The 25,906-nt window shown below is 40.0% G+C and overlaps 1 protein-coding gene across 5 annotated transcripts; it reads left to right on the forward strand.

Annotated features, from left to right (window-relative positions):
- The first annotated feature begins 14,591 nt into the window (after positions 1–14,591).
- Positions 14,592–20,273, forward strand: slc5a1 (solute carrier family 5 member 1). 5 transcript variants are annotated; one of them, XM_030065191.1, is made up of 11 exons: positions 14,592–14,696; positions 14,847–14,952; positions 15,819–15,899; positions 16,040–16,248; positions 18,017–18,152; positions 18,462–18,569; positions 18,751–18,901; positions 18,998–19,166; positions 19,451–19,666; positions 19,809–19,960; positions 20,014–20,273. In XM_030065191.1, the coding sequence occupies exons 1-11, from the start codon at positions 14,601–14,603 to the stop codon at positions 20,222–20,224; spliced, it is 1,635 nt and encodes a 544-aa protein (XP_029921051.1). In that variant the 5' UTR covers positions 14,592–14,600; the 3' UTR covers positions 20,225–20,273. The 5 variants fall into 5 exon arrangements, with proteins under 5 accessions (XP_029921051.1, XP_029921050.1, XP_029921047.1 ...); XM_030065190.1 differs by having other exon boundaries at positions 19,809–19,955; positions 20,009–20,273; XM_030065187.1 differs by having other exon boundaries at positions 19,809–19,934; positions 20,021–20,273.
- Positions 20,274–25,906: the final 5,633 nt, after the last annotated feature.

The raw sequence follows: 25,906 nt of genomic DNA on the forward strand, positions 1-25,906 counted from the left end.
CAAATGCACTGTTGTTGTAGGCATCCTTATGACATGGATTATTACTATCAATGGATTTCACATTTAATATTGAGTACACAGAGCATTCTGTGTACGCAATGTATACTCTATGCTGTGTTCAGGCTGATTTTGTGTGTACACAACGGTTATACATCGGGGCCTTGGTCATGTAAAATTATGCCAGCCCTATTTTTGTCAGATTACATGAGTGGCAATGGCCAAAAATGGTTTATGTTCCTAACTGACCATCATAGTTTACCCAGATCTAATTCCTGATTGACGCTAACATTCATTTTAGTGTGAGAATGGCATCAGTGTCACATCAATGTCAGATCAGTGATCATATGACACTTGGAGATACCACGTGCATGATTTAGACAGAAGACAGACATGAGATATAATATTCATCAACATGCTTTTTATTGGTATATAAAAAAACACAGAAATGAAGAATTGTAGTGTTGTCATAAAGTCTTTTTGCTATACATAGGAACGGCTTCTGGTTTTATGTGGGCTGCCATGTTGCGTTGCCGTGTTTCTACAGTGGCTCAAACAGGACAAACTAATCCAAACTACAAGAGGCAGCACACACATCTCATTTTCACAGATTCATTCCCACCACATCAGCAAGCATGCTAACATTGCTCTTTCACTCTCTTTGCAGATGTAATACATGTAATAGAAGCTATGAAAAATAGAGCAGACTTTGCCACTGCCCACTTCCCACTAAATGAATGACTTTATGCCACTACAGAACCACAGACAGAGATTACTCTCAAAGGCCCCATGCTGTACACTTTTTCAGGGTTTTATTTTGACTGTTGATATCCCTAGCATGATGTCATCCCGGAGCTCTGGCAGCACGGTTCATTTAGCCAATCAGAAGAGAGAATCAGCCCCTCTCCACTGATTGGCTGACTGTTTTCTGAGTGACATATGGTCGTGCCAATCAACCGACATCACTGCGCAATGCATTCTGGGACGTAAACAATAGCGCGCTGCCATATTGAGAGTTACAGTAACTACAGAGAATCTCTAATATGGGGAGAAGTGGCACTCTCGTCTAACTTCCGGGTCTCGGAAACACGTCTCTGTCCATGTGAGGGCGCTCGCGGGCGAGTGCAGAATGAATGGGAGTCTATGGGGATACACCCCTAAAAATCCACTTTTCTCTGGAAATAATTTTTTGTCAAGTAATTTGAATACTGTTTTCAAAAGGGGGAGCTAAAAAAATACACTCAGCTGAATATTGGATTTTTTAAGTTCACCTATCTGTTTTAAAAAGCCGTTCAAAAAGTGTGATGACGTCACACATTGAGAGGTGCTGCTTTACGGCGATTTCCAGAGCCCGTCTCCGGAGAGCAGACGGAGACACTCGAGAGAGCCCGCCTGTGCTATATTAGACATTCTCTGTACACACAAATATCAACTTTGATGGAAAAGGCCTCCTTAAGAGTGGTGTTTCCCGTTTCTCTTGGTCTTCAGGTGACATCAAGTGGGATCCCTGGTCGTAAACCTGCCGCAAGTCCGTCACTGACCAATCAGCATTCATTAGCAAATGCTAGCGTGTTATGGCCAACAACAGCCCAAACTGTAGGAAACTGAAAGGATATAGGTTCTCGCTAGTTTCACTTTTAACCTATAATCCATATTGAACTTTCAGAAACTACAACAGTATTTGCGATTTTTCAACCATAAACAGGAGTAAGAGACAAATTTAGCCGTTTAGCTCCATAGAGCCCCATTCATTCTGCACTCGCCCGCGATCACCCCCAGTGGAATTACGGTGGAACTGCAACCAAGTTCGATACAACGGGGGTTAATGGAGAGTGGCAAGGCTTGTCGTAGACGGGCTCTGGTAACTATTTGAAAACTTGTCGAAAGCGAGTTATCATCTTATGTAAGATTGTGGTGTACAACCGTACGTATTTGAGCCCGACTCCGATACGATCCCGAACCACAGACGAAGCTGGCATTGTATTGTGTCGGGTTGATAAAACAGTCGGCGCTGAAATGAGCCCAATAGACAAGGAAATTTGGACTATAAAACCCTGCAGGACCCGTGAAACTGGGACCCTGAGTGTGATGTTATACGACCGTACGCTGCCGAACCACAGACGGCAGGAGAAACCGAACCACCTCAAATCCGTTTATTACAAGATGTTTCAGAATGGTAAGTTATTTTTGTTAAATATGTTGTAAATATGTTGTGAAGTTGTTGCCCTGGGAGCGGAGGGGTACTGGCTAAGTTCGCTAGCTTGGTAGCTGGTTGCCAGGAGACGCAGGTGCTGTGGGCGGAGTCACTGACGTCAATACTTACAGGAAGTGCAATCCATTCGTTTTACAGGGACAGTTTCAAAAAACGGGCTGTGTGCACTTCTCCATTTATCATAGGTGAAATGCATGGGACAGTATTTATGTGGCCCCAGGACCTTCCCTATTACCTAAAAACAACAAAAATTGCATTTTCCAGGCCATGGGGCCTTTAAAAGCCAAGAAAAATCAATGTGAGTATATGTTTTACCGCTTGAACAATGTTTGATATAACAGGACAGTCTACAGTGTCACAGGCACAGTCAGGTGCCGAGATGCCAAAGATTTAAGTTAATAAAGACTAATTATGGGGATTTGACTCACCAGTTGTTGTCTCTGCCCGGCTTGCTGTAGTTTAGTGGAGTCCATTTGTGTTTTTCATTCTCCACTGAACAAAATAATTGAACACGGTATCCAACTTATCACTGTCTCTAAAACTAGGCTAAAGACACATTTCTACTCTCTGGCACTCGTGGCCCACTAACTTTTTAATTTCTTGTCATGTCTATAACTCTGTGTATGTCCTCTGTTGTTTATTTATTGTCACTGTCAATGTGTTTAATGTCCTTTGTACAGCACTTTGGTCAGCTTGAGTTGTGTTTAAATGTAAATAAATTTTACTCTCTGACTAATTTACTTAGCACGGTTTCTGCCAATCACTCTGTCTTTGTCAGTGTTAGGTTTGTCAGTCTTTGCTTTTGCTTGGACTAGATTTGAAGTCTGTTTGTTTGACCCGTCCACCAGCCCACCTGCCTCCTCATGCAGACTGTGTCGCTCTCTTTATACTACGCCATGTTACTGCTGCTTCATAAAAATGTGCATTTTGTCTCACCTAGGCAATATAAAACATGCTGACATGGACCAGCAGGGCTATTACATCCTTTGCCTTGATACTGGGCTCAGCACACAGGAAAGAGAGGCTGGATACTAGTCTGACTTAATCCATGTATGAACACAAATAGCTCTTAATGAGCCTCAGATGGCTGAAACTTTGCTTGTCACTGGTGCTGCTGATGGGATTATTTTGTATATTTAATGGAGAACGATCAGATGTGGGTCTGCTTGATCCATGTTGTTGGCAACGAGGAATGGTAGGACTGCATCGGTGATGAGATCCATGGCTAACTCAGAATAGAATGCCTTTTGTTTGCCTTGGCCTTGGGTCCCCTCAGACAGCGCGTGAGCGTCCTCACAAGAGTGTCGAGAGTTAACACGCTTGTGTTCACTTTCATTAGTTGCAAAAAGAGCCGAGCTCATAAATGTGAGCACATTCAGTAAGCACCCCTCTTTTAACGTGTTTGTGCACAACACTGAAGGCAGAGCCAAGCCAAACAAACACTGGTTAAATATAGAGTTACCAAAGTCCAAACTGGAAAGCTCCTATAAAACTTGGAACTGTTGCATTTAAACAACTACTGATGGGCTCTACTGTTGTACAGGGAAGAGACTGAACTAAAGACATCAGTGGGCTGTTAACAAAAGTGATCAGATCAATAGACCGAAGGCAGTAAAGCAACATAAGACACAAAGGAGCATGCAAGGGATCTGAAATAATAAAAAAAATGTCCACTTTGAATGATTTGAGCTGCAGTGGTGGCCCAACTTTAACAGGGCCTCCCTAGTTTTTTAGATTTTTATTAACTTATTTGAAATGAAAGTGTATACAGGCATAAGGTAGCTGCTTTTTCATTCAAATGATTATAATTGTGAATAAAGTGCCCCACCCAACCCATTCCAACCCTCCCAGTCACCCCCAAAATGCAGATCATCACAAGGAGATTGTCCATTGAAGTGTTCATCCAACCAAGGATAACAGAAGGAGAGTCTTTTATTTGTTAAATACCGTTTTTTTTTTCTTTCCATGTGTTACATTAAAGGGTGAAACTCTAAGCAGTTTCTCATTTGCTTTTGAGCATATTAATTCACCACACACCGTCATGGCTACATAAACACCATGTGCAGCAGGAAAACATGTAACAATCACTATCACTGCCATTCAAATCAGGAGTAAGAAAATAGTGCTGGTTTTGTCACCTACGAATCAGTGATATGCTCCACATGCGTTCTGGTTATGCATTTATCAGTGGGATATCTCCCTTAATTTGAAATGAGCATGCTGCCACCATCCAGATGGATTCAAGCTGCTTTGTGGAGATATTGGGGTGGAAAATGTCTTTAATATTTTAGCCTTTATTGTGTATTTTTGGGGAGATTTTTCATCCACAGATAAGATTTGGATCATGCAAGACAGCAACATCCAGCAGAGAAAGAGCATCACAGACCGCAGGGAGCGACGGTGGGATGAGCGGCCCCGACTGTCCTGCTCATTCACTGCGTAGAGCCGAGCAAGACCATGAGACTGAAGCTAGCAGCAGTGATGAAGGAGGGTCTGCATGGATGAAATAATCCTCTCTGCTGTCACCTTGGTGGGTGGCTGGTGCCAGTCCATGGAAGTTTGACGAGGCCAGAAAGTGGGCGAACAATGTTAACGCCACATTTGTTCAGGGTTTTGGTGGGAGCTTTGTACACCGCTCACATTAAGTTGGATATCCTTGGCCCATTTCAGTGTGATGGAGTTCATTTCACTCCTATGGGGCATGCTGGTTTTACAACAGTGCCCCGTCCCACAGTTAAAGCTTAAATCCAGAAAATATGATGCTGCCTTTATGGGGTCAGTTTGTGCAGAGTCGGATTTTGAACTTTAAAACCCATATTTCAGTAAGTATGGGAGGCTATATATTCTTTGTATGCTTAATTACAAATTACATTTTGGCCGAAACACGGTGCAACCTTACTTTCACGGCTCCTCCTTTTCCCTTCCATTTCTGTCTATCTATCTATCAAGATTATATACATATTAATTTCATCATTCATCTGATAAAAGAGCCATCCTCAGTGGGCTAATGGCATTATCTGTCTCAAAGATGAGGGTTCAGAAAGGGTGCTTTCAGTTCCTTGACATGCTAAATAAAAAAAAGTATCAATTACAGGTGTTTGCCATAGGAAGTAGCACTGGCTCTTATGTTGCAGAGGAAAATCTTGTTGTGTCATATCAGTATTTCTCAAGGCACGTGATAGTTCTCAGTACCACCACCAAAATCACATAATTGTGTCTCTAGAGTGTAGTGTTTCACCATAACATGCATGCATAGACTGTTTGACATGGAGCCGGTGCCCACTGCACTTTTTATTTGGCTTGAAAGACGGTTTGAAATTCAAACCTCTAATGCTCATGAATTGGAAAGTAGCCTAAATATAAAATCATGTAGAAGTGGGTCAGTGCCAAAAAATGAGATAATATCAGAATATTCCTGGGTGTTTATCATCCATCAAGGGAGCATTCAGGGCCAGTGTTCCCTCTAAGCTGATCACTGAGTGACCTGTGTGTAATAATGTATCACACTGAAGCAATAAGAACATCTTGTTAGTCTGTACATCTAATAATTATCACACTGGTCAAGTAATAATACCTCATAAGTCATCAGGCTTACATTTGTTCCCAGAGATTTAGCAGATATTAGTGGGTTGGAAAGTTTTTTGAGGACATGATATTAGATACCAAGGTAGTTCTGTGCCTTAGGCCAAAAGAAACTCACAGAAATCAAGATGCTTTTGGTCTCTGCCAAGGACAGGATAATAACATGCTCCCTTATATGCAGTGAAATATTTTCCTAGTGGTACAATCGTTTAAAAAAAATCACGCTTAGGAAAAAAATTTGAAGAACTGAAATTAGTTTTTCTGTGTGTAACATCTTGTTGAAAAAAATGTGTCCACTTTATATGTGCATCCCAGCAGCAGCAGTATATATACAAAAGAGTTGAGCAAGGCAGTCAAAGCAATGTGACAAATAATGAATGGTTTGATTAGACAATATAACAATATATGGGGAGATTTTGTGCTAGATATTTCCCGAAGTAGTCACCAGTTCAATGTGACAAATTATAAATAGTTTATTGACTCTATATTTAAATGTAAAGGCCTATTTAAAATGAAATGTAACAGTGAAATAAGGAAAGGGACTAAGGCTCAAACCTGGCTTCTCTCTTTGTCTATCACATGCAGTATTTCACACACTGCTGATTGGGTTTTAATAAAACTATGGGGAATTATGTATGTCATTGCTTCGCTCTGATCTTCTCAGAAATTCACAGCTGGGCCTTGGGGTGGTGCTAAGTTTGTTTAATTGTAGGTCATGTGCAGTATCTCAGACGCCACTGATACTGATGGGAATTTGATGAAACTTTGGGGAATGATGTGTTGCTCTGCTCCAGCGTTTTCAACACAGTGTTTGTTTAGTTGTTGGTGATTGGCCCGGGGAGTGAATGAATCATTTAAGTATGTTCAAGCAGATCTTAACCAAAATAAATTCTCTGAAATAGAGGAAGCTACACTGAAAAAAACAAGATTAAAAACCGGAGTGCTTAACAGTGAAGGAGGCTGCTCACAGCAGCACACTAAGACATGCATTACAATATTGTAATTGGAACAAACAAACAAAAATCTCTAATATTTAAACTTCAAACATAAACTCTTTGAACTCAGATAATGATGTGCTGATATACATTATGTAAAGTAAATATTTAAAAGCAGATTTTGCATCTGAGTCACTGGAACTTTAATATACTTCACAGGATCATCACAGTATAAAAAAAGCAATTATTTTGTGACAGATGTTGCTTGATATATGGTGGTAAGAGTCAAGATTTTAGTGGGAATGATCATTTTTGCATTTAAAAAAAATATATATATATTTAAATGATGATGATGTGATTTTTGGTGTGTACCAAACAAGCATGCTTCCCTATATCAGAATGTGATTTGTAGGCCGCGGCATCTCTATAGCACCGCAATCCTTCACTTATACTGGTATGTTGTGATGTATTTTACCCTTATCAAGAAATTGCAGCTTCCGTGATTTGCACTTGGGCATATTGTGATTTACTTCGATTAACTGTTCAGCCCCAGGTGCCAGGAGATTCTCCAGGCTTTACCACAGGCGCTGAGGAGCTGAAACTGATGTGAGCCCACAGGGAGATCACTGAGAAAGAGATGGAGTCAGAGTGCCAGGACATCCTCTCCTCGCTGGACACATTACCTCATTAAAAGCTGTGGAGATGACCAGCCGGAAAGCAAGATGTTCTCCCTGAAGATGAAGGGTGACTGGCACTGTCTGAGACTGAAGAGGCCACAAATGTTGAATCCTTTAAAGGGGTTCTGCAAAAGGAAACCAATGAGATCAGCAAGAACCCCATTCTCTAGGTCTCGGCACTCAGTTTCTCTGTCCTCTGTACTCATCGTGCAGCAACAGTGGTAGATGCCTGATGTCCCTGTGGGCTCGTCATGGGACACCCTGTGGGCTCGTCATGGGACAGTTGCCAAAAACTCCAGTCCTTCCATTAAGGCTCACTGCATAGTTCCTTAGTTAAAAAAAAAACAAAAAACTGATTCCTTCTCCACTACTACTCAATAGTCCATGCACTTAAAATGCTCATTTCAAGCGTCAGAGCAGAATGATGATGTGATCCTTTTCTCTCAGGAGGCCCAATTAATGCAACAATGGAACTGGATCCACTTTCTCGAACCTTTTATAAAGTTCAACAAGGCGTTTAGAGTTTTCACACCGAGGGAGGTTTAGCCTTCGCTTTGTTGCATGCACTGGCACACAGAGTGAGAAAACAAATCCATATTTTTTATGGTCATGGATGTGTTGATTTACGCAGTTATATGTTTGGTTTTATACATATCAAATCCCTAACTCATTCTCAGGAGAACAGCAGATGAATTTGAATGTGTTGTATGTACATGGAACAAGTTCTGGCTATTTGCATATGCATTCAGCCGTTTGTGAGGCCTGCCAACTGTATGAGGAGCGACCTGGGCCAGAGGCAACACGTATCCCACTGGTTTAGGTAAACTGTTGCAAATGGGTTTTGAGCTGGCACTTACAGCCAGGCTAGGTGAGTGTAACACTGAGCCTAAGCCCAATGAGACCTGCCTTTATTTCATGCCATCCTATTTAATTTAATTTAATTTAATTTTATTTTATTTTATTTTATTAATTTATTTATTATTGGATTTACACTTGTAGTTGTCTTTATTAATTAATAATTTTTTTAAAATTTATTTTTATATTTTTATTTATTTTATTTTTCTTGTCTACTGTCTTTTTTAATCTCTTTTGCCATCTTTTTTTTTTTTATCTCTCAGCATCCTTCTGTTTTCTCTCTACTGTGTTTTGCAGATTTTGTTTTCCTGTTTTAACCATAATTTAATTTTTCTTTCATTTCTTCTTGCTCTTGTTTGGCTTTCTGCTGTTGCTGTGTTTGTCAAAGCGCTTGGTAAACTCTGTTTTATGAAGAGGTTATATAAATAAAATTTCTTCTTCTTCTTCTTCTTCTTCGTCTTCTTCTTCTTCTTCTTCTTCTTCTTCTTCTTCTTCTTCTTCGTCTTCTTCTCCTTCTTTTTCTTCCTCTTATCCTTATCGAATCCCAGGGGCCTCTGTCACAAGACATATTTTCCCTCCTACATTTCTGGTTCAGTGATGACAAAAAAATAAGTTTGTTATCAAAGGAAGTGTTCTCATGTTGGCGTGTGTATTGTTCATTATTGCTTTTTCAATTAAAAATACTAAATAGAAAAAACAAACAAACAAAAAAAAAAAAACATATGCTTCATGTCAAGCCTTTAGGTTCAGCAAAATAAAAATGTCTTTTGCAAGTTCCAAAACATAATAATAGCTACATAGTGGTAGCTTAACATTGAAATATTCTGAGAATTATAAATAAAAATGTTCTTAAGAGAGCAGCACTTTGCCCAAGGATTTTTTTTTTTTTTTTTCCCAACATGGTTGCTGTTGTCAGGGCCGGTCTCTTATCTGATTGCCCCCAGCGTGGCACACATCTCTGTTTGGGTGGTCACAAGGGCCTTTTCCTCCTAATTTTTCAGACTTATTATTGTGTAACTGAAGATCCCATTACTCGATAAGTTGAGCCCCGATACCCACAGAAAAGGAATAACATGTCATGAACTAAACCACATTTCCCTTCAGGAGGGAAAAGGGACGGTTATGCATTCATGAATTTATGCACTTGGTTCTTTCTTGTTTTACTAACTCCTTTTCTTGTCTGGTTCTTAATGAGGATTAAACAAGGGAGTGTCGTCCTGTGCGCTGTAAACTTGTGAGCATGTGAAGCTGTTTGAGACTGTAAACACTGATATGGCACTGTAAATAAACCTGAACTTGAACTTCACACTATTTAATTTTTCATTTAACTATTTAACTAGGCAATAATGTATTCCATGTGGAGCTTCACAACAATTCAACAGTGCAATATCTTTGTATATATATATGTGTTTTATATATGGGTATACTTTTTACATACTCTCAGTTTCTTATGTATGTATTTATTGTTGTGATATTTTTGAAGGATTAATGCACATATGTATACTGTCCAAGTCCAAGGCTATACTGAGCAACTCTGCACACCCTCTCCATGCCCTGTGGGTAATTAACAGCAGCATCTTCAGTCAAAGACTGATTGCACCAGCATGCAAGTCGGAGCGCTTCAGGAAGTCTTTTACTCCAGCTGCCATAAGACTGCACAAAAACCCTAGATTTTAATCTCTGCTTCCTGTATGATGTACATATTTATTTATTTATTTGTTCACCCACTCATCAACCCTATCTTTCTATTATCATTAGACTTAAAGCGGCCAATTAGTATAGTATGAGTGTGCAATTTTATGTGTTGAAGTGATGAAGCTGCCGTGACGATGTAATTTCCTGCAAAGGATTAATAAAGTATCGTTCATTCATTCATTCATTCATTCAGTTACACACAATGTGCATACTTCATTTACTTTTCTTCATAGTCTTAAAATGTATATGTAAGGCTATTGTTGGGCTGATGTGTGTGGAATATAGGTGCACATGTATTAAAAAAAAAAAAAAAAAAAGATTAAATATGTGTTGTTGCTGTGTAGAATCGGTGTAGATTCACACTCAGAACTGTGCCCATACAAGCAATAACTTGCCAAAATATAAACCAAAAGTGTTGATTTGTATGTTTTAATGTGATTTTCAGATTTTTCCCACTTTCCATTTAGCTGCTCAAGCTGAATTTACACCAGTGTATTATTTGGCATCAAAGGGTGTTACAGTTACCCGCTATCTACTTTAAACACTTGACCTTGTTATCCACTCATTGTGTGCACTCTCTCTATTTCATTGTCCTGTGGAGCCCCCTAGTGGTTATTTATTGTAATTGACACAGACAGGCCGAGGGACTGTTTTATTATTATTTTTTTTAATTTCCTTTTATATATATATATATATCTTTTAGTCACCACAGTTATAAATGACTTTATCTATAAGGCTTACAGCATGATGGTGAGCGGAGCAGCTTAATATTCTTGAAGATGTGCAAGCAAATACGTTAAGGTCATACATGACAACAACAGTGAATACACCACAACAGCTTGCTGGTCCCTCAGAGTATCACATGGGTTATGCAAGGATAAAGACTGACCTGGCTTCTGTTTGTTCCAAGGAAAAGATGAGTTGAAGTTGAGAGAGGGGATTGTGAGTCACCTTTCTGGAAAAGTGTTATATTGTTAATTTGGACATTTTTATGAGATCAGTTACATGACATGGTAATCAGATTTGGCTGAGCCTACGAGATAAACAGGGATGACTGTCATCTTTGCACGTTCTTTACTGCTTGCCCGTTCAAACCTGGGCACTCAGAGTAATAATTAACACAGTTACACTCTCAAGTGTATTAGGGACAAAGAGAGTGTGGGTGTGGTGAGAAGGGGGTATAAGTGCCTCATGTTTGTTTTACATTAAATATGAAAGTATTTCCTTCTTGGCAGACCTCATTAAACGTGATTTGATTAAACGTGAAGGCCATGGATTTGATTCAGCAATACTGTCTCTATCAATAAGATTGAGATTTAGTGTTTCTTTCAAGGCCTAAGTCAAAGACAAACCTTCTTAATAACTGCACGTAAATCGTGTTGGGCTTCCTCTTGGAGTTATTGATTACCCTGCAGTGGTAGGTAGATCTGTTATCACAGACTTCACTTATCTGGTATGCCCGTTTACCTACTGACAGAGTTCTCACCATCAGGACAAAAGACGACTTAAGATATCAGCTGCAGCAGAGTGTTTATGAAATGTCCTATCAGCGGACGTAATCCTAGTCAAATATTAAACTGTTATGCACTGTATTAAAATTAGCCCTAATCTCCACACTGTAGACTTTGATAGTATTTTTCTTTATTGTAATATATGTAGACATTTTTATTATTATTATTATTTTTATTTTTAGAGTTCAACTTGAATTGAATTCTATTGGATTCAACCGATCTCAAGTGAAGATGTTGTTTATCCCGTCCTTTGTTGAACAGGAACACAGCTTCCTTTCTCCAGGTATTTGCTTGTGGGTTGATGATTTACCACATCATTTGCTAAAAGATTACTCATTTTATATATTATTTTTACATGCACATCCATGAAACAGCAAAGATTACCGGCACATATAATCTGTTAACTACATATGACATCTGGGAATTCATAACCCCAACCCCAACCTCAACCCCCTACCCGTCTCTCTCTCTCTCTCTCTCTCTCTCTCTCTCTCTCTCTCTCTCTCACACACACACACACACACACACACACACATACATGATAAACACACCTCCACCTGTGTGTTGGACCAGTGGTACATAAGTGTCTGTGCAGGTGATTTATTCAGAGAGGAGAGACTTCAGCAGCACTCCTGTCTTCTGGTCACTCGCTCTCAAAAATGACGCACGATTACTTTGGATTCTCCTACGTGAGGAGCAGTGCGAGAAACAGCACATCAGTGGCCCTCAATAATGCAGCAGATATATCCGTTATCGTGGTTTATTTTTTGGTCGTCTTGGCTGTTGGAGTATGGGTGAGTTGCTCAATCTTTCACTTTACCATTCTGTAAATCCTTAAAAAAAAAAAACGTCCCAGTGAATAGTTAACTCCTCACAAGTTTCACAGTGTGTCATAGTTGGTTTTACTTCATTCCTACCAATATATGCACACCAGCTCTCATAGAGTTAAATGTCCAATGTGAAATTTGACTGTGGAGTCTAATAAGGCCTCCAGTTTAGGCAGTACACAAAAGACTAAGCTCTAAATGTGCTGACACCACGTTTCACCAGCAAAAGCATACTTTTTTGAACAAATTTGCAATTTACCATGGCAACACTTTCCCCACAAGCACAAACTGAGATGTAATGGAATGCACTCAAACTTCACTTTTCAATCATTTGCTTCACAGACATTTTACGGCATGCCAGAGGATCATGTTCCCAAATGTGCATTTTTTTTTTTCTGTTGGATTTACATCTCTGGATGATCATTTGCAAGCAGCAATTATGTCGAGCAGTATGCTGTACAGCTGCGATGTGCATAAAATGAAATGTAATCATTAACAAGGTATATCCAGAGACAGACTGCTATAGGTCGCACACATATTGGCATTTCTAAAATGTTCCCTTCATTCACTGCAGGCCATGGTCCGCACCAACCGATCTACAGTTGGTGGCTTCTTTCTGGCAGGGCGGAGCATGGTGTGGTGGCCGGTGGGTATCTAACCACTCAGACAAAGCAAGACAGCATTATAATTATGATGCTGATTAAGATTATATTCTTTCTCATTCCTCAAATTTGCTGGCATGACTCCATCTTTCTTTATTAGAAGCAAGACAGCCACATAGTTTGAACAGGGAAATGATTTTATAACATGTTTTTATTTCTTTTTGTGGTGGTATAAATGATGAAGCCACAGGCCTATGACTTCTCTTTCATATCCTTTGTGTGATATGAGCGATTATGCAAAAGTTATTAGAAGTGTAAATCACTCTGACTATATGAGGCACCATAAAACAGTTTTTTTTCAGCTGTGGCTTTTCTATTAAAAATATTGTAAGAATAACAACCCATTTTATTTTTGCTATCAATCTGTTGCTTTTCTTGTTTGCAAATGAATAATAAAACTGAAACGCTAGTGTGAAAGATTATGCATGCACACGATGCGACAAAATACATACACTAATAAATATGACCTTGTCCCCTCCAGATAGGAGCGTCGCTCTTTGCCAGTAACATTGGCAGTGGGCACTTTGTAGGAATTGCTGGCACTGCCGCGGCTACAGGGATCGCCATTGGTGGATTTGAGTGGAATGTGAGTAGCGGTGTGTGATGGATCGTTTGACTGATCCTAAGTCCCGCCCTCGCCTTAGTTACGGTTGTTAGGTCAGACAAGGTTTTTGTGCTCAGCCACAGAGAAAGTGAAATTCAGTGATAGGCTTCTCAGTGTGTTTGTTCCCACAGTTTTAAACAAACATAAACATGTTACCTATCTATATTTTCAGCATTCTCCGCTGAATCTAGCCATGCCAGGATCAGAGCAATGTGACCTCTGCTTTTTATATGATGACCTGAGAAATGGCGACTCTGCCATGTCCAAGACACATTTTCCAGCAGAGCTTTAATCGGCTCTTTCTTTCTGTGCTCCTTCACACAATTTCAATCAAACATGAGACATGTTATATCTTAAAATGTTCAGCGACTACACTTCATTTTATGGCATGTCTCTCAGAGGTCCTTGGTGTCACCCTGGCTATGCTCGGCTAAATTAGCCGTCCTGATAACCACTAAGTTCGTAAATCTGGCCTCCGGTCAGATTCAGGTCATGTTAGCACAGCCTCCAACTCTCATGGCAACTCTTGGTTTGGTCATTTTATGAATCCAACGGAATAATTTGCCCTCAACCAAACACAGGTGTGCTTGTTAAGTGAACCTCTGTATCTCTGAAAACACCTCAGTGTCAAGAGAAACTTCATTCACGTCTTTGGAGACAAACGTAGGCAACATTCACTGAGCTGCGATTGGCTGGTTTGCATTCGGGGCTGGGACTTACGATCTGTCACTTCTTACACAAATGTACGCCTAACCTTTAACCTTTCCAGATATCGTTTATCTCTGCCAGGAAGGCTAAGATAAGTCTGTAGATTGATGTATGTCTTTCACATACATTTGATATTGCTTGTTTATTATTTGTGTCCTTTTATTCGTTTGTGTTTCAGGCCCTCATAGTGGTTGTCATCCTGGGTTGGCTCTTTGTGCCCATCTATATTAAAGCTGGGGTAAACAGAACCCATTTGATCCATTTGCACCCTTTATAGCCTTAATTTCTTACTGCACAGTTTACTGATGAGTTCTGGGTGTGTTTAGGTGGTCACCATGCCCGAGTATTTGAAGAAGAGGTTTGGAGGACAGCGCATCCGGATTTATCTCTCCGTGCTGTCGCTTTTCCTCTATGTTTTCACCAAGATCTCAGTAAGTGGTTCTGAAAGCGAATGCCACATCTTAACACTCAACGATGCACAGTTAAGCCTTCAACTTCTTATCTATTGAATAATATTTCATGCTTGTGTCAGTGCCGATTATTGGTGACTGAAATGTTTTGTTCACCTCCCTTCCTCTCAGGCGGACATGTTCTCTGGAGCCATTTTCATCAACCAAGCCCTGGGGCTGAATATCTACATTGCTGTGGTCGCACTTCTGGCGATCACAGCCCTGTACACCGTCACAGGTCCGTCTACCCCTCATATGTACCTCACTTCCTGTTTACAGCATGGAGTGACAGATTGACATTTTCCTTGTATACCAACGTAAGGCGTCTTATCTACGTTATGAATGGTACAATGCCTAAAGGGTAAAGTCTTCCAAGAGTAAATGGCTATATGTGGCTCTCCAAAGTCTTCTGATATTGACAACACACACACACGCACACACTTGGCTAGTTTCACTGGTGTGTATTTTTCTGGTTAATTACCCATGTGTTGCTGATAAGCAGGACCTGGCCTTCTGTTGTTGTTCTGTAATGATGCACCCACACCTGAGCTTTAGCTTTACTAAACGACCAGTGCACATACATAACTTACATAACGCTATCTCTTTCTTTGAACATTAATTTGTTGCTTAATAGAATAATATATGCATATTTAGCTTTATTCTTCTTCTCAAAGGATGGATTAAAGGGCCATACCAGTGATTTTGAATGCTTGGCCTGTTTACGGCAAATTAACTGTATTTTACATTGCAACAAACCATTTTGCAAATCATGCGGGCGTAATAAATTTCAAATTTGAATTTTTGGTTTAAACAGCCACCTCATAATGTTCTGTTTCTGTGGCTAACAATGTCGTCAACTTTATTACGGTGGTGAAATACCGATGTGAAGAAAGTTTGAAGTCTCTGAAATTTCATTTTCATATTGTAGTGGAATGAATGGAAACCAGTGGCTGGATAAAAGGGAGGAAAAATGCTATTGGAGTTCTTAAATTTTTGTGAATACGATGCTAAACATGCAAAGTCACTGGTATGGTCCTTTAACACTGAAGACAGGATATGTCAATTCATGTTAGTGTGATAATAATCCCTTATAATGCAACTCAGGTGGACTGGCCGCTGTGATCTACACAGACACCTTACAGACCATCATCATGATAGTTGGATCATTCATCCTCATGGGCTTTGGTAATACGGTATTTTCCTTTTATATCTTTTTAGTCTTTTGCTTCTCTCCCCCTCAGTGTCTTTTTATTATTATTATTTTTTTATCAGTTTTATTATTTATTGCAAGAATTTTCTTAGTCTAATTTACACACGTTCCTCAGCTTTCCATGAGGTGGGGGGCTATGAGAGTTTTCAGGAGCGCTACATGACCGCTGTCCCTGCTCTTACTGCAAACATCAGTGAAGAGTGCTACAAGCCTCGGGCAGATGCCTTCCACATCTTCAGGGATGCGGTGACAGGAGACCTTCCGTGGCCAGGCCTGGTGTTTGGACTCACCATTCAGGCCACCTGGTACTGGTGCACAGACCAGGTAAGTCCAGCGAAAGGGAAATATTATCAGGATAGTTAACATGCTGTAGTAATAGTGTATTATGTGCGATCTGCATGTGGGGGCTCGGACATTTTTCATGTGGTAACTTGGTGGTGGTGATTACTAATTCTACGACAGTCCATGATTATAAACACATACATGCATATGCACACGAATGCACACACATCTTGCATTCTCTTGTCCGCCAGCCCCATTTTGAGAAAGTGCCGTGTGAGGAAAGGCATGCTTTTAGTTGGAACTAAATTCACTCCCAGAGACCCAGATAAGATTAAGACCCAATAAACATGTCACTCACGAAGAGCTGGATCTTTCCTCACATTACCACATACATACAAATACACACAATACTGTAACACCTACAATAAGCTGATTTTTTTCCTGTTAAATTTACAAAACATAATGCTTATTTCAGTTGTCTGTTAATAAAAAGCAATCCTCTGTCTTAGCTCACATGTTTCTCTTCTTTGAAGTATTGGGCTGAGCCTGGAGGAGAAAAACATTGAATTTGCTGACACATGCTGATACATTCGAGCGTATCACAAGCGGTCTACTGTTATAGCACTAAAATATACGTTTTACTTCAAAGCAGCAGTGGTGGGAACTGATTTTTACCTCCACTAACAGAGTTGTACAGGGGTTATGTTTTCGCGCCATGCCATCTGCTTCTTTATCGATTTATTTATGGAGTTAGACAATTTTCTGTGGAAAGCTTGGTCACGGGACAAGAAGCTGATTGACCTTTCATGCTGATCAGTCAAAAGGGAGTGTGGTGGTAGCCTATTGGTGTGGCCTATTACAAAATGGTCCATAACACACATAACTGTTTAATGTTTGGATTTATTAAGCAAAACTAAACTAAACTAAACTAAATATGATCTTTGTACTACAGTAAATATCTGCTTAGGTAAAAGTTCAAAGTACATTGTTTGAAATGCACTCAGAGTAAATATTATCGCATTACTTTTTTTGAAACAATAACTTTGTTAGATGTGATCTTTTCCGTGCAATCCTAAAAGGAGGAGAGTACAAAGCACTCACAGCATTAGGGCAAACTAGATTAAAATTGGAAGTTTGGAAAATACGAAAAAGTGCAAAATGGCTGGTTCACATGAACATTATTTGTGTAATTAAGTGATTGTTTGTTTGTTTTTTTTTTGTTTTTTTTTTTTGTTTTTTTTTACATGGTTAGATTATCAACTACGGGACAACTTTCCTTTCATGTAGCTATAGGAACTTCCTGGTTTTATGTACACAGAGCTGCACCATGAGTGTTTTATTTTCTATAAACCAACAAGATCAACTGTAATTGGCTGCTTATGAAGAATATTAGTGTAACTAAAAGATTTGCTGAAAAAAAAAATTAAATAGGTAATGTTGGTTTTAGGGGTTTTAATCAATGATCAAATCACTAAAATTAAAAAAAAAAATACTCCAAAAAGTGCAAGTACACACACACACACACACAAAAAAAAAAAAAAAAAAAAAAAAAAAAAAACTACTCAGCTGCATTAACTGGAGTAAATATGATTAGTTATTTTCAGCCCTGCAAACCAGCAACAGTTTTTTTGGTCCATGGGATCACCTGGCATAAGATAATCACACCACAAAGCACCACTGACATAACCTCTCCACCCCTTATATCCACCTGTCCATGCCCTCTTCTCTCCCTCTTTCCATTCGTTCACCTATAGTACCCCCTCCCACCTTACACAATATCATGACGGCAGTGCCATGTCCTCTCCCCCAGGTCATCGTCCAGCGCTGCCTCTCAGCCAAGAATCTCTCTCACGTCAAGGGCGGCTGCATCTTATGCGGCTACCTGAAGCTGCTGCCTATGTTCCTCATGGTTTTCCCCGGCATGATCAGCAGGATCCTGTACCCCAGTGAGTGTGTTGGAGACGTTCCTGGCAGGCACTGAGCTTTTGCAGCCTTGGCTCCTAAACTGAACGGTTTATCTTACAATACAAGAATGTTTCAATTTTATTGAAATACAAGTTAATTTAATTTAATTGTGTCAGATGTGAAAGGAGAGATGAGAAGAGTAATTTTGCTTTTGCAGTTGACTGTGTCTGATGTTGCTGAAGCAAACTCATTAGCTGAAAATACTGCTGTTGATACAAAACTATATGGTAAAAAAAAAAAAAAAGAAGTTTCCCGGCATCCTGCTGACATTTGCCATTTGTGTTTTCTAGATGAAGTGGCGTGTGTGGAACCGTCTGAATGTGAAAAGTACTGCGACACCACAGTGGGCTGCACCAACATTGCTTATCCCAAGCTGGTGGTGGACCTCATGCCTAATGGTGCGTGGCAAAAGGCCGACGGTGCCGGTCTTCACTGCACTTTCAGGCTGAGAAATTGCCATTTTTTGTTGTAATGCCATGTGCCCTCCATTAAAAATCATGCTTTTTCTTTTCGCCGGTGTCCTCTCTTCCTCCTCTTTATCTTTTCTCTTCCTCCTCTTTATCTGTTTGTCTGGTTCAGGTCTGCGAGGTCTTATGCTGTCTGTGATGTTGGCCTCTCTGATGAGTTCCCTGACCTCCATCTTCAACAGTGCCAGCACCCTCTTCACCATGGACATCTACACTAAGATCCGCCGCTCTGCCTCTGAGAGGGAACTCATGATTGCTGGGAGGTAAAAACACAGTCGTTGTGTGAAAGTGAGTAAAAAAAAAAGATCAACTTATGATTGTACTCCTAATGTTTTGTTTACATGTGTGTGTGTTCATAGAGTGTTTATCTTGGCCCTGATTGGGGTGAGCATCGCATGGATCCCTATAGTGCAGTCGGCGCAGAGTGGCCAGCTCTTTGACTACATCCAGTCCATTACCAGCTACCTGACCCCGCCCATTGCTGCTGTATTCATGCTCGCCATCTTCTGCAAACGTGTTAATGAGCCTGTGAGTTGCCACATCGCTCACCCCGCCCTCTTATTTACCTGTTTCAATTTACAGGAACAGTTTAATGTAAGCAACATGGTCTGCCTGTCAGTTACTCAAGTTTTAGTGTGGAGGCAAAAGCAGTTTATCTCAAACAACAAGGAGCAAAGGTCTGCGGTTACACTTTGCTTTTTACTGCTTCCTCCGAGCACTTGTGTAACTGGATGGTCTGTGACAACAGGGTAATTGAGCAACACGGACTGTTGAAGGACTGACTTTCTTTCTCTTCTCCTTTCTTTCCCCAGGGTGCCTTTTATGGCCTCCTGATAGGCCTGTGCATTGGTCTGTCCAGGATGATTGCCGAGTTTGCGTACGGGACGGGCAGCTGTGTTAACCCCAGTAACTGTCCCACAATCATATGCGGAGTTCACTACCTCTACTTCTCCATTATCCTATTCGTGGTCTCCTGTATCATCATCCTCGCTATCTCTCTCATGACCAAGCCCATCGATGACAAACACGTATGTGACCTCCTGGAAAATAATAAAGGCCTCAGTTGTTATACATCTCAATGATGACAAATGAGTGAAGAAACATCATGCCAGTTTTTTAATAATTTACTTCCATGTGCTGTTTTTTTTTTTTTTTTTTTTTTTTGGCTAGTTGTATAGATTGTGTTGGAGCCTGAGGAACCGCAAGGAGGAGAGAGTGGACCTTGAAATAGATGACTGGATGAATATCGAAGAAACCACCTCTATGGAAACAGAAGGTAATCAGCAAAAAGATGAGGCCTCGTATAAAACACAAAACAAGCACACAGATACATTCAGATTTTCTCCAACCCATTTTTCTCTTTCACCTCAGAAGCCGAAGAGGAGCCGGGCTTTTGCAAGAAGGCGCTGATGTGCTTCTGTGGCCTCGAGCAGAAGAAAGCGCCCAAGCTGAGTGCGGAGGAGCAGGCCGCGCTGCAGGAGAAACTCACCGACACCACAGAGGTGCCCCTCTGGAGGAATGTTGTCAACGTCAACGCCCTCCTTCTCCTGTGTGTCGCTGTTTTCTTCCATGGTTACTACGGATAAAATGCCTCTTTGATATGGACTGACTCATCCAGCCCACAATTCAACCTGAAACTGCTCTTGCTTTGTGGTTAAGTGTGTTTTGTATGAATGTAATTTATAACCAAATGGGTAGCTTAGTTGCTACTTATTCCCTAAAATAAGATTATACACATGTATACCTCTCTGCACTCCAGACTGTTTATTATTATTATGCAAGCATGACTTGGCCACTGAAACCTGCCTCCTCAGGTACATTAAATATTGTGTCATAAATAATAAATTATCTCAGTACTGTAGACTGGGTTGCTATAAATTTTCCAAGGGGTAATTAGGCATGTCAGTAAAAACTATTCCTTGTTAATTGCTATGTCACAATAAAATGGAACTAAAAAAAAAAAAAGTGTACTGCATGTATCGCACTGCTACAACACACACACACTGAAAAACATTAGCAGTAATTTGATTCAGTGCTTATGTCATCTCAAATATGTATATTCATGCAATGCCATTCAATGTATTTTCTGCTGCGACGTTCCACCATTACTATTTTAACTACTGTATATAGAAAAACTGGTACTCAGGGACACTCTTACCTTTTACTTTGTGTTTCATGGACTGAATAAAATAATCTGATTGTCTTTTTTCCTTCCAGAATTGATAATATTTGTAAAATAGGGTAATGATCGTGAACACACAAATTTATCTACCCAAATAAATTCAGTGAATTCAAACTCTAAATGAATGAGAACTTTTTCTTTGTTATATAAGACTGAAAATATGCTGCTTCCTGATGTCTGACACAGGTGACTTAACCAGGAAACTGACTGAGACTTTGCTTCCAGTAGTCCCTGTTAGTGGATGAAGCGCTCTTTTGATTCAGTGTGCGGTCAACACTCGAGTCATAAAAAGAGAAGGAGACCCCAGGGGCAATTCCAATAAGTTACGTATAAACTGAACCATTACATAATAATTTATTTTCCTGACAAAAGGACGATTTTCTCTTTCTTTTTAAATTTGTATTTATTTATTTATTTATTTATTTTATTGATGACCAGTAAACTTCAGACCACTGACCACTGTTTCAAATTCCAGATAATTATGTGACACTTCATCCTACCTCAGACTATGTTTTTTTTCTCAGCATGTGTTCAAAGTCCATCCAGGCTGCTACTTCCTCAGTCCTCATACATTATGTTGTGTTTAGTGTTAATGAATAAAAACTCAAGGATGGATGGCTGTGAATTTCCTTCTACTGGTATTACACACAGCGCCGTTCAGCTCTCTTTACCTCCATCTAGTGGTTCAGTGGGATGCGTGCGTCAGGCTATATTCAAAATGTGGGGACTGTGGTACTTTTTTAGTAAAAATGTCACTCCCTCACAGTATAATAGGTGGCCTCATTAAAATTAATGTTAAATGACAAACACAAGTAAGGTAATTGCTTTTGCATGCCCTTTGTTGATTCAACCATCAACCCCATTACAACACATTATCCCACCTTTGTCTTTTGCACATTCTGCAGTTTTTAATGTATACTGAGAGAACGGCATGCACCATTAATGTAGGCTTTGAAAATGCACACCACTGTTGAATGATTTATTTCTGGCTGTGAGCTGCATGCCTCATTTACTGCAGCTTTATCTCTCCCTTGTCTGTAATTCTGCCACCCTGAGCACATTACTTTATATCGGCCTGAACTGTGCGGGCGGCAGTGATGCTGCCGGTATGTGTTGTGACTAACTAACAAACCGCAGTCACATGTCAATATGGCAGCCTCTCTTTCACCAGTGAGAAGAGACATTTTGTTTTAGTGATGCATCCCCAGCACCATCTGTCAGCCACCTTTCCCACTGTGATGAGTAATGAGGAGACCAGACATGTTTTGAATTCCTTCAACACAGGGAAAAAAAAGACTCAGTGATTGTGATGCCTGGTGTGACAGTGGATCATTGTTTGTGGTCTGGGGAATCTGACATTACCATATTGAGGATTCTGGAGCCAGAGGGTGAGCCAAAATAATATGATGACGCTGTATTGTGCATTTTAAATGAAGATGAAATCATAAATACACTGTTAAATGAAGAAATAGTCAGCACAGGCCTTCCTGTTATGTAAGCAGCTCTTTGTAAGCTTTGCTAAATTAGTCATGGGTAGGCTGTCTAAGCAAAAAACTTGCCCAGTGAATTGTGAAGGCCATTAATTGTTGAAGCTGTCACCATGGCTTCGTCTGGGGGAAACGTTGATCCCTCATCTTTCTCACCGCACAGGGGCAAGGGTGGAAGCAGCTTATTATATTTGTTTAAAAGCAAATTTTGTTGGTGCTCCATAAGCATCACAAAGTTTGCCATCATGAAGTGGCCAAAGTGAAGTGTATTTACACAGAACAGTCTGTCAGCAAAAAAGAGGCAAGTAATTTGTCTTTACTTTGTTGTGCACTTTATTCTGTAATTTTGAAATGTATTCAAACTAAATATGCACTGTCAGTGAATGACAGCAGGGTTAGGGTTAAACTCTAGGGACGCTGTGATACTACGATTGTAGGCTGAGGAAAAAATTGAGGTTTCACAATTATTATGCATTCATTAAGATGAGCTTTATTGATTTTGGGGGAAATATTTGTAATGTGCGTAATAAGCTGAAGTGTTATTATTATTAACTGTCATCCATGCCTAATTTTTATATTCATTTTTAATTATCTATTTTAAATATTTAATCTAATTTTGCATGTTGCCTGAGAAAATCCTGTCTTCTAATCTTCTTCTTCCTCCTCATCTATTACTTTTTATTTTATTTTATTTTATTTTATTTTAGTTACTGTTTTAGTAAAAATAAACATCTTATGCCGGTGTTACTAATCACCGAAATGCATGCATAACAGTACTTCAAGAAGTCTTCAAGATCCTAATGTTAAGTTAGTCTTTTAGCACATTTTGAAACCACAGCTTGTGTTTGCACAACAACGGGGGGAGGAAGCAACAAGATGTAAATGATCACACTTTGAGGGAATTACCACCCGTTTTGGGAAGCGTTAGGTTAGAAATGGTGCAATTCTCCTTTTCCCACTTTGCGGCCGTTGGTTTATGTTGCACTGAAAGTCCAACTCTTATCTCGGCACTACTTTATTAAGTGACTCAACCCTCCCCACCACACCCAAATAAATAAATAAATAAATAAAATCACCATGGATTAGTTGAGTCCTGTCATGCACAGTGATTTAATTTTATCTTTTTTCCATGATTATTTTCTCTCTACTGCTTTTTGCTGCCATATCCCTACCGCAGTTCATAACATGTTCAGGGTGCATAATATTGATTAAATTACTTAATCTGTGAATCAGTTCTGCTGAATCATTTGATAATTAGTGATGAAAGGGCACTGAAATACAGGTTGCCAAACGGTACATTGCTTTGTCAGCCTGTACAGTTTGCAGGTTTTAAAAAAATGCTTTCACAGCAACTGACACCATTTACAACCCTGGAAAAATTCCCAGAATTACTTTTTTTTTTTTTTTTTTTCCATAAATGTAAATACTGGTGACAGTCTGACAAAAATACTTGTGCTAAATACTTACATAAGGTATGAAAGTACAGCAGCTGCCTCTATTGTACAGTTACAGACATTACACAGGACAGCACACACAGGGCACATGACACAGGACAAGACAGAGTAGCCACCAAGTCATGACATCAGGTCAAGACCCTTTGTACACAGGGCAAGACATTAAATTACACTGTGCAATACAATGCACATGACAGGACAGAAAATGGTCCATTTCTCCTGTAAAGGCTGTTTATGCTGCAGTTTACTGAGCCGAGCCTAACACGTTAATGAGGTTCAGTTGTTTGGCTCTAACAGTCTCTTGTGTGGCACATACTGTATTTACTGCTGTGGTATAAAGGGATAACACGTCTCTATCTCCACCAGGCGGTAGCCAAGAGGAGATCATGCATTTGATTGTGTGTGTGTGTGTGTTTGTGTGTGTGTGTGTGTGTGTTTGTGTGTGTGTCTGTCTGCCTGTCTGCAGCTAATCTCCCGTACTACTGGGCCATAAGCCTAATTTTTTTTTTTTTTTTTTTTTTTTTGTGCACAGTTATGACTATATGATCTCTAGTGGTTGTCGTGATTCAAAACCTTTGAAAAACGTTTGTTTTGGTGACATCTGCTCTCTCTCTTGACTCACAGTCTAGCTCGCTCGACCACTGCTGCTGCCTCTCTCTCTCTCTCTCTCTCTCTCTCTCTCTCTCTCTCTCTTTCCACATTGCCTACAGGACTGCTGCTCCCACACTACATTCACTGTTTGGCTCTCTCTTTTTTTTCATCCTATTGTGGATAGGTGGATAGGGTAAACATTTTGTTTTTTGGGCGAGTTTACACAGTGCTGACAAGGAAGTCAACAGAACACAGATCAGACACACAGAAAACAACGCTGTAAAAAGTGTTGGAGGAGGGTTTAAAATGGGTTACATAGCCTGATGCTTCACCACTGTAAAAAATGAAGAGTAAAACAGTTGTTTCTGTTTCAAATGTCAGCATTAGACTATTTGCCTAATCTTTGTTTGTCTATAGTGTGTGCGTGTGTGTGTGTGTGTGTGTGTGTGTGTGTGTGTGTGTGTGTGTGTGTGTGTGTGTGTGTGTGTGTGTGTGTGAGAGAGAGAGAGAGAGAGAGAGAGAGAGAGATTTAGTAGTACTTTTGCTACTTTAATCACTGGCATAATGTGTGTAATAAAGTGAGAAGAGAGAGAACAACAGATAAAGTTGAGAGGCTTACGTACAGTAATTTTATTTGCAATTTAAAAAGCACAGTACGACAATACAATAAGCTGCTGAGTCTGTCACAGCTTTTGCTCAGCACATAGGATAGCCTATAGTCTGGAAATAAGCCTGGTGGAGATCTGCACTCTACTTGGCTGATATGTTAGACATCTTAGCAACAGCTGGATGTTGACTTTCTCCTGTTTATCTGGAAAATGGAGAATTGTGTTTGTGTTTATTTTCTCGCTCACATCACAAACATTTCGAGGGATTCGACTGGTAGACTTGTGTGCTTGTAACAGTCCTTCAACTCCAATGCACTGTTCATTCAGTTCCTACTCACTGATTGACTGGATGCTGAGCAGCTGAACTCCTGCAAATAGATCTGCATCTTTTCCCAGTCACCAGACTCTCTGGAATTTTTATCTTTGCATTTGGAAAGAAATGTTTTTTGTTTGTTTGTTTGTTTGTATGTTTTTGTTTGTTTGTTTGTTTGTTTTACCTTACTTGGTCCTGACACTCTGTGGACATAGAGCTGGTCTTGATCCAGGGCACTGAATCCATGGCAGGGGCTGAAACCCCTTGTCAGCAGATGCTCTGGGGGGAGGATGGTCCTTTAAGCCTGCAGGCCGCCCTGCCATCCATGATAGTTCAAGTACACTTTGATTTAATGATTGCTCCCTCAATGAGGTCCAACTCTGAGCCTCTGCAACACCCACAATGGGTTTGTTAAAACAGAGAAACTAGAAATGAAGAAATCAGGGACTGATGAGCAAACATGTTAGAGGGGAGGGAGGGTCCTCTCTCCCTGTGATGGGTTTCATTGCACCCCTACAGTCTAACTGAATAGGTCCTCAGTCCCCTGTAGCTAGTAATGAACTTCATGTCCCTTCTTTAGCAAAAAGTGTTCATACTGTTAAATGTACAATCTGCCTTGCAGCAACACCAGAG

Source organism: Myripristis murdjan, chromosome 12, assembly GCF_902150065.1.
Source record: "Myripristis murdjan chromosome 12, fMyrMur1.1, whole genome shotgun sequence".
Taxonomy (NCBI): domain Eukaryota; kingdom Metazoa; phylum Chordata; class Actinopteri; order Holocentriformes; family Holocentridae; genus Myripristis; species Myripristis murdjan.

Bases quoted from the DNA above. Each gene is read 5' to 3' on its own strand.
- slc5a1 (XM_030065191.1), top strand. From the start codon at position 14,601: ATGCCCGAGTATTTGAAGAAGAGGTTTGGAGGACAGCGCATCCGGATT. The intron at 19,167-19,450 runs GTGAGTTGCCAC...TTCTTTCCCCAG, and splicing joins GCAAACGTGTTAATGAGCCT to GGTGCCTTTTATGGCCTCCT. The intron at 19,667-19,808 runs GTATGTGACCTC...TTTTTTGGCTAG, and splicing joins AGCCCATCGATGACAAACAC to TTGTATAGATTGTGTTGGAG.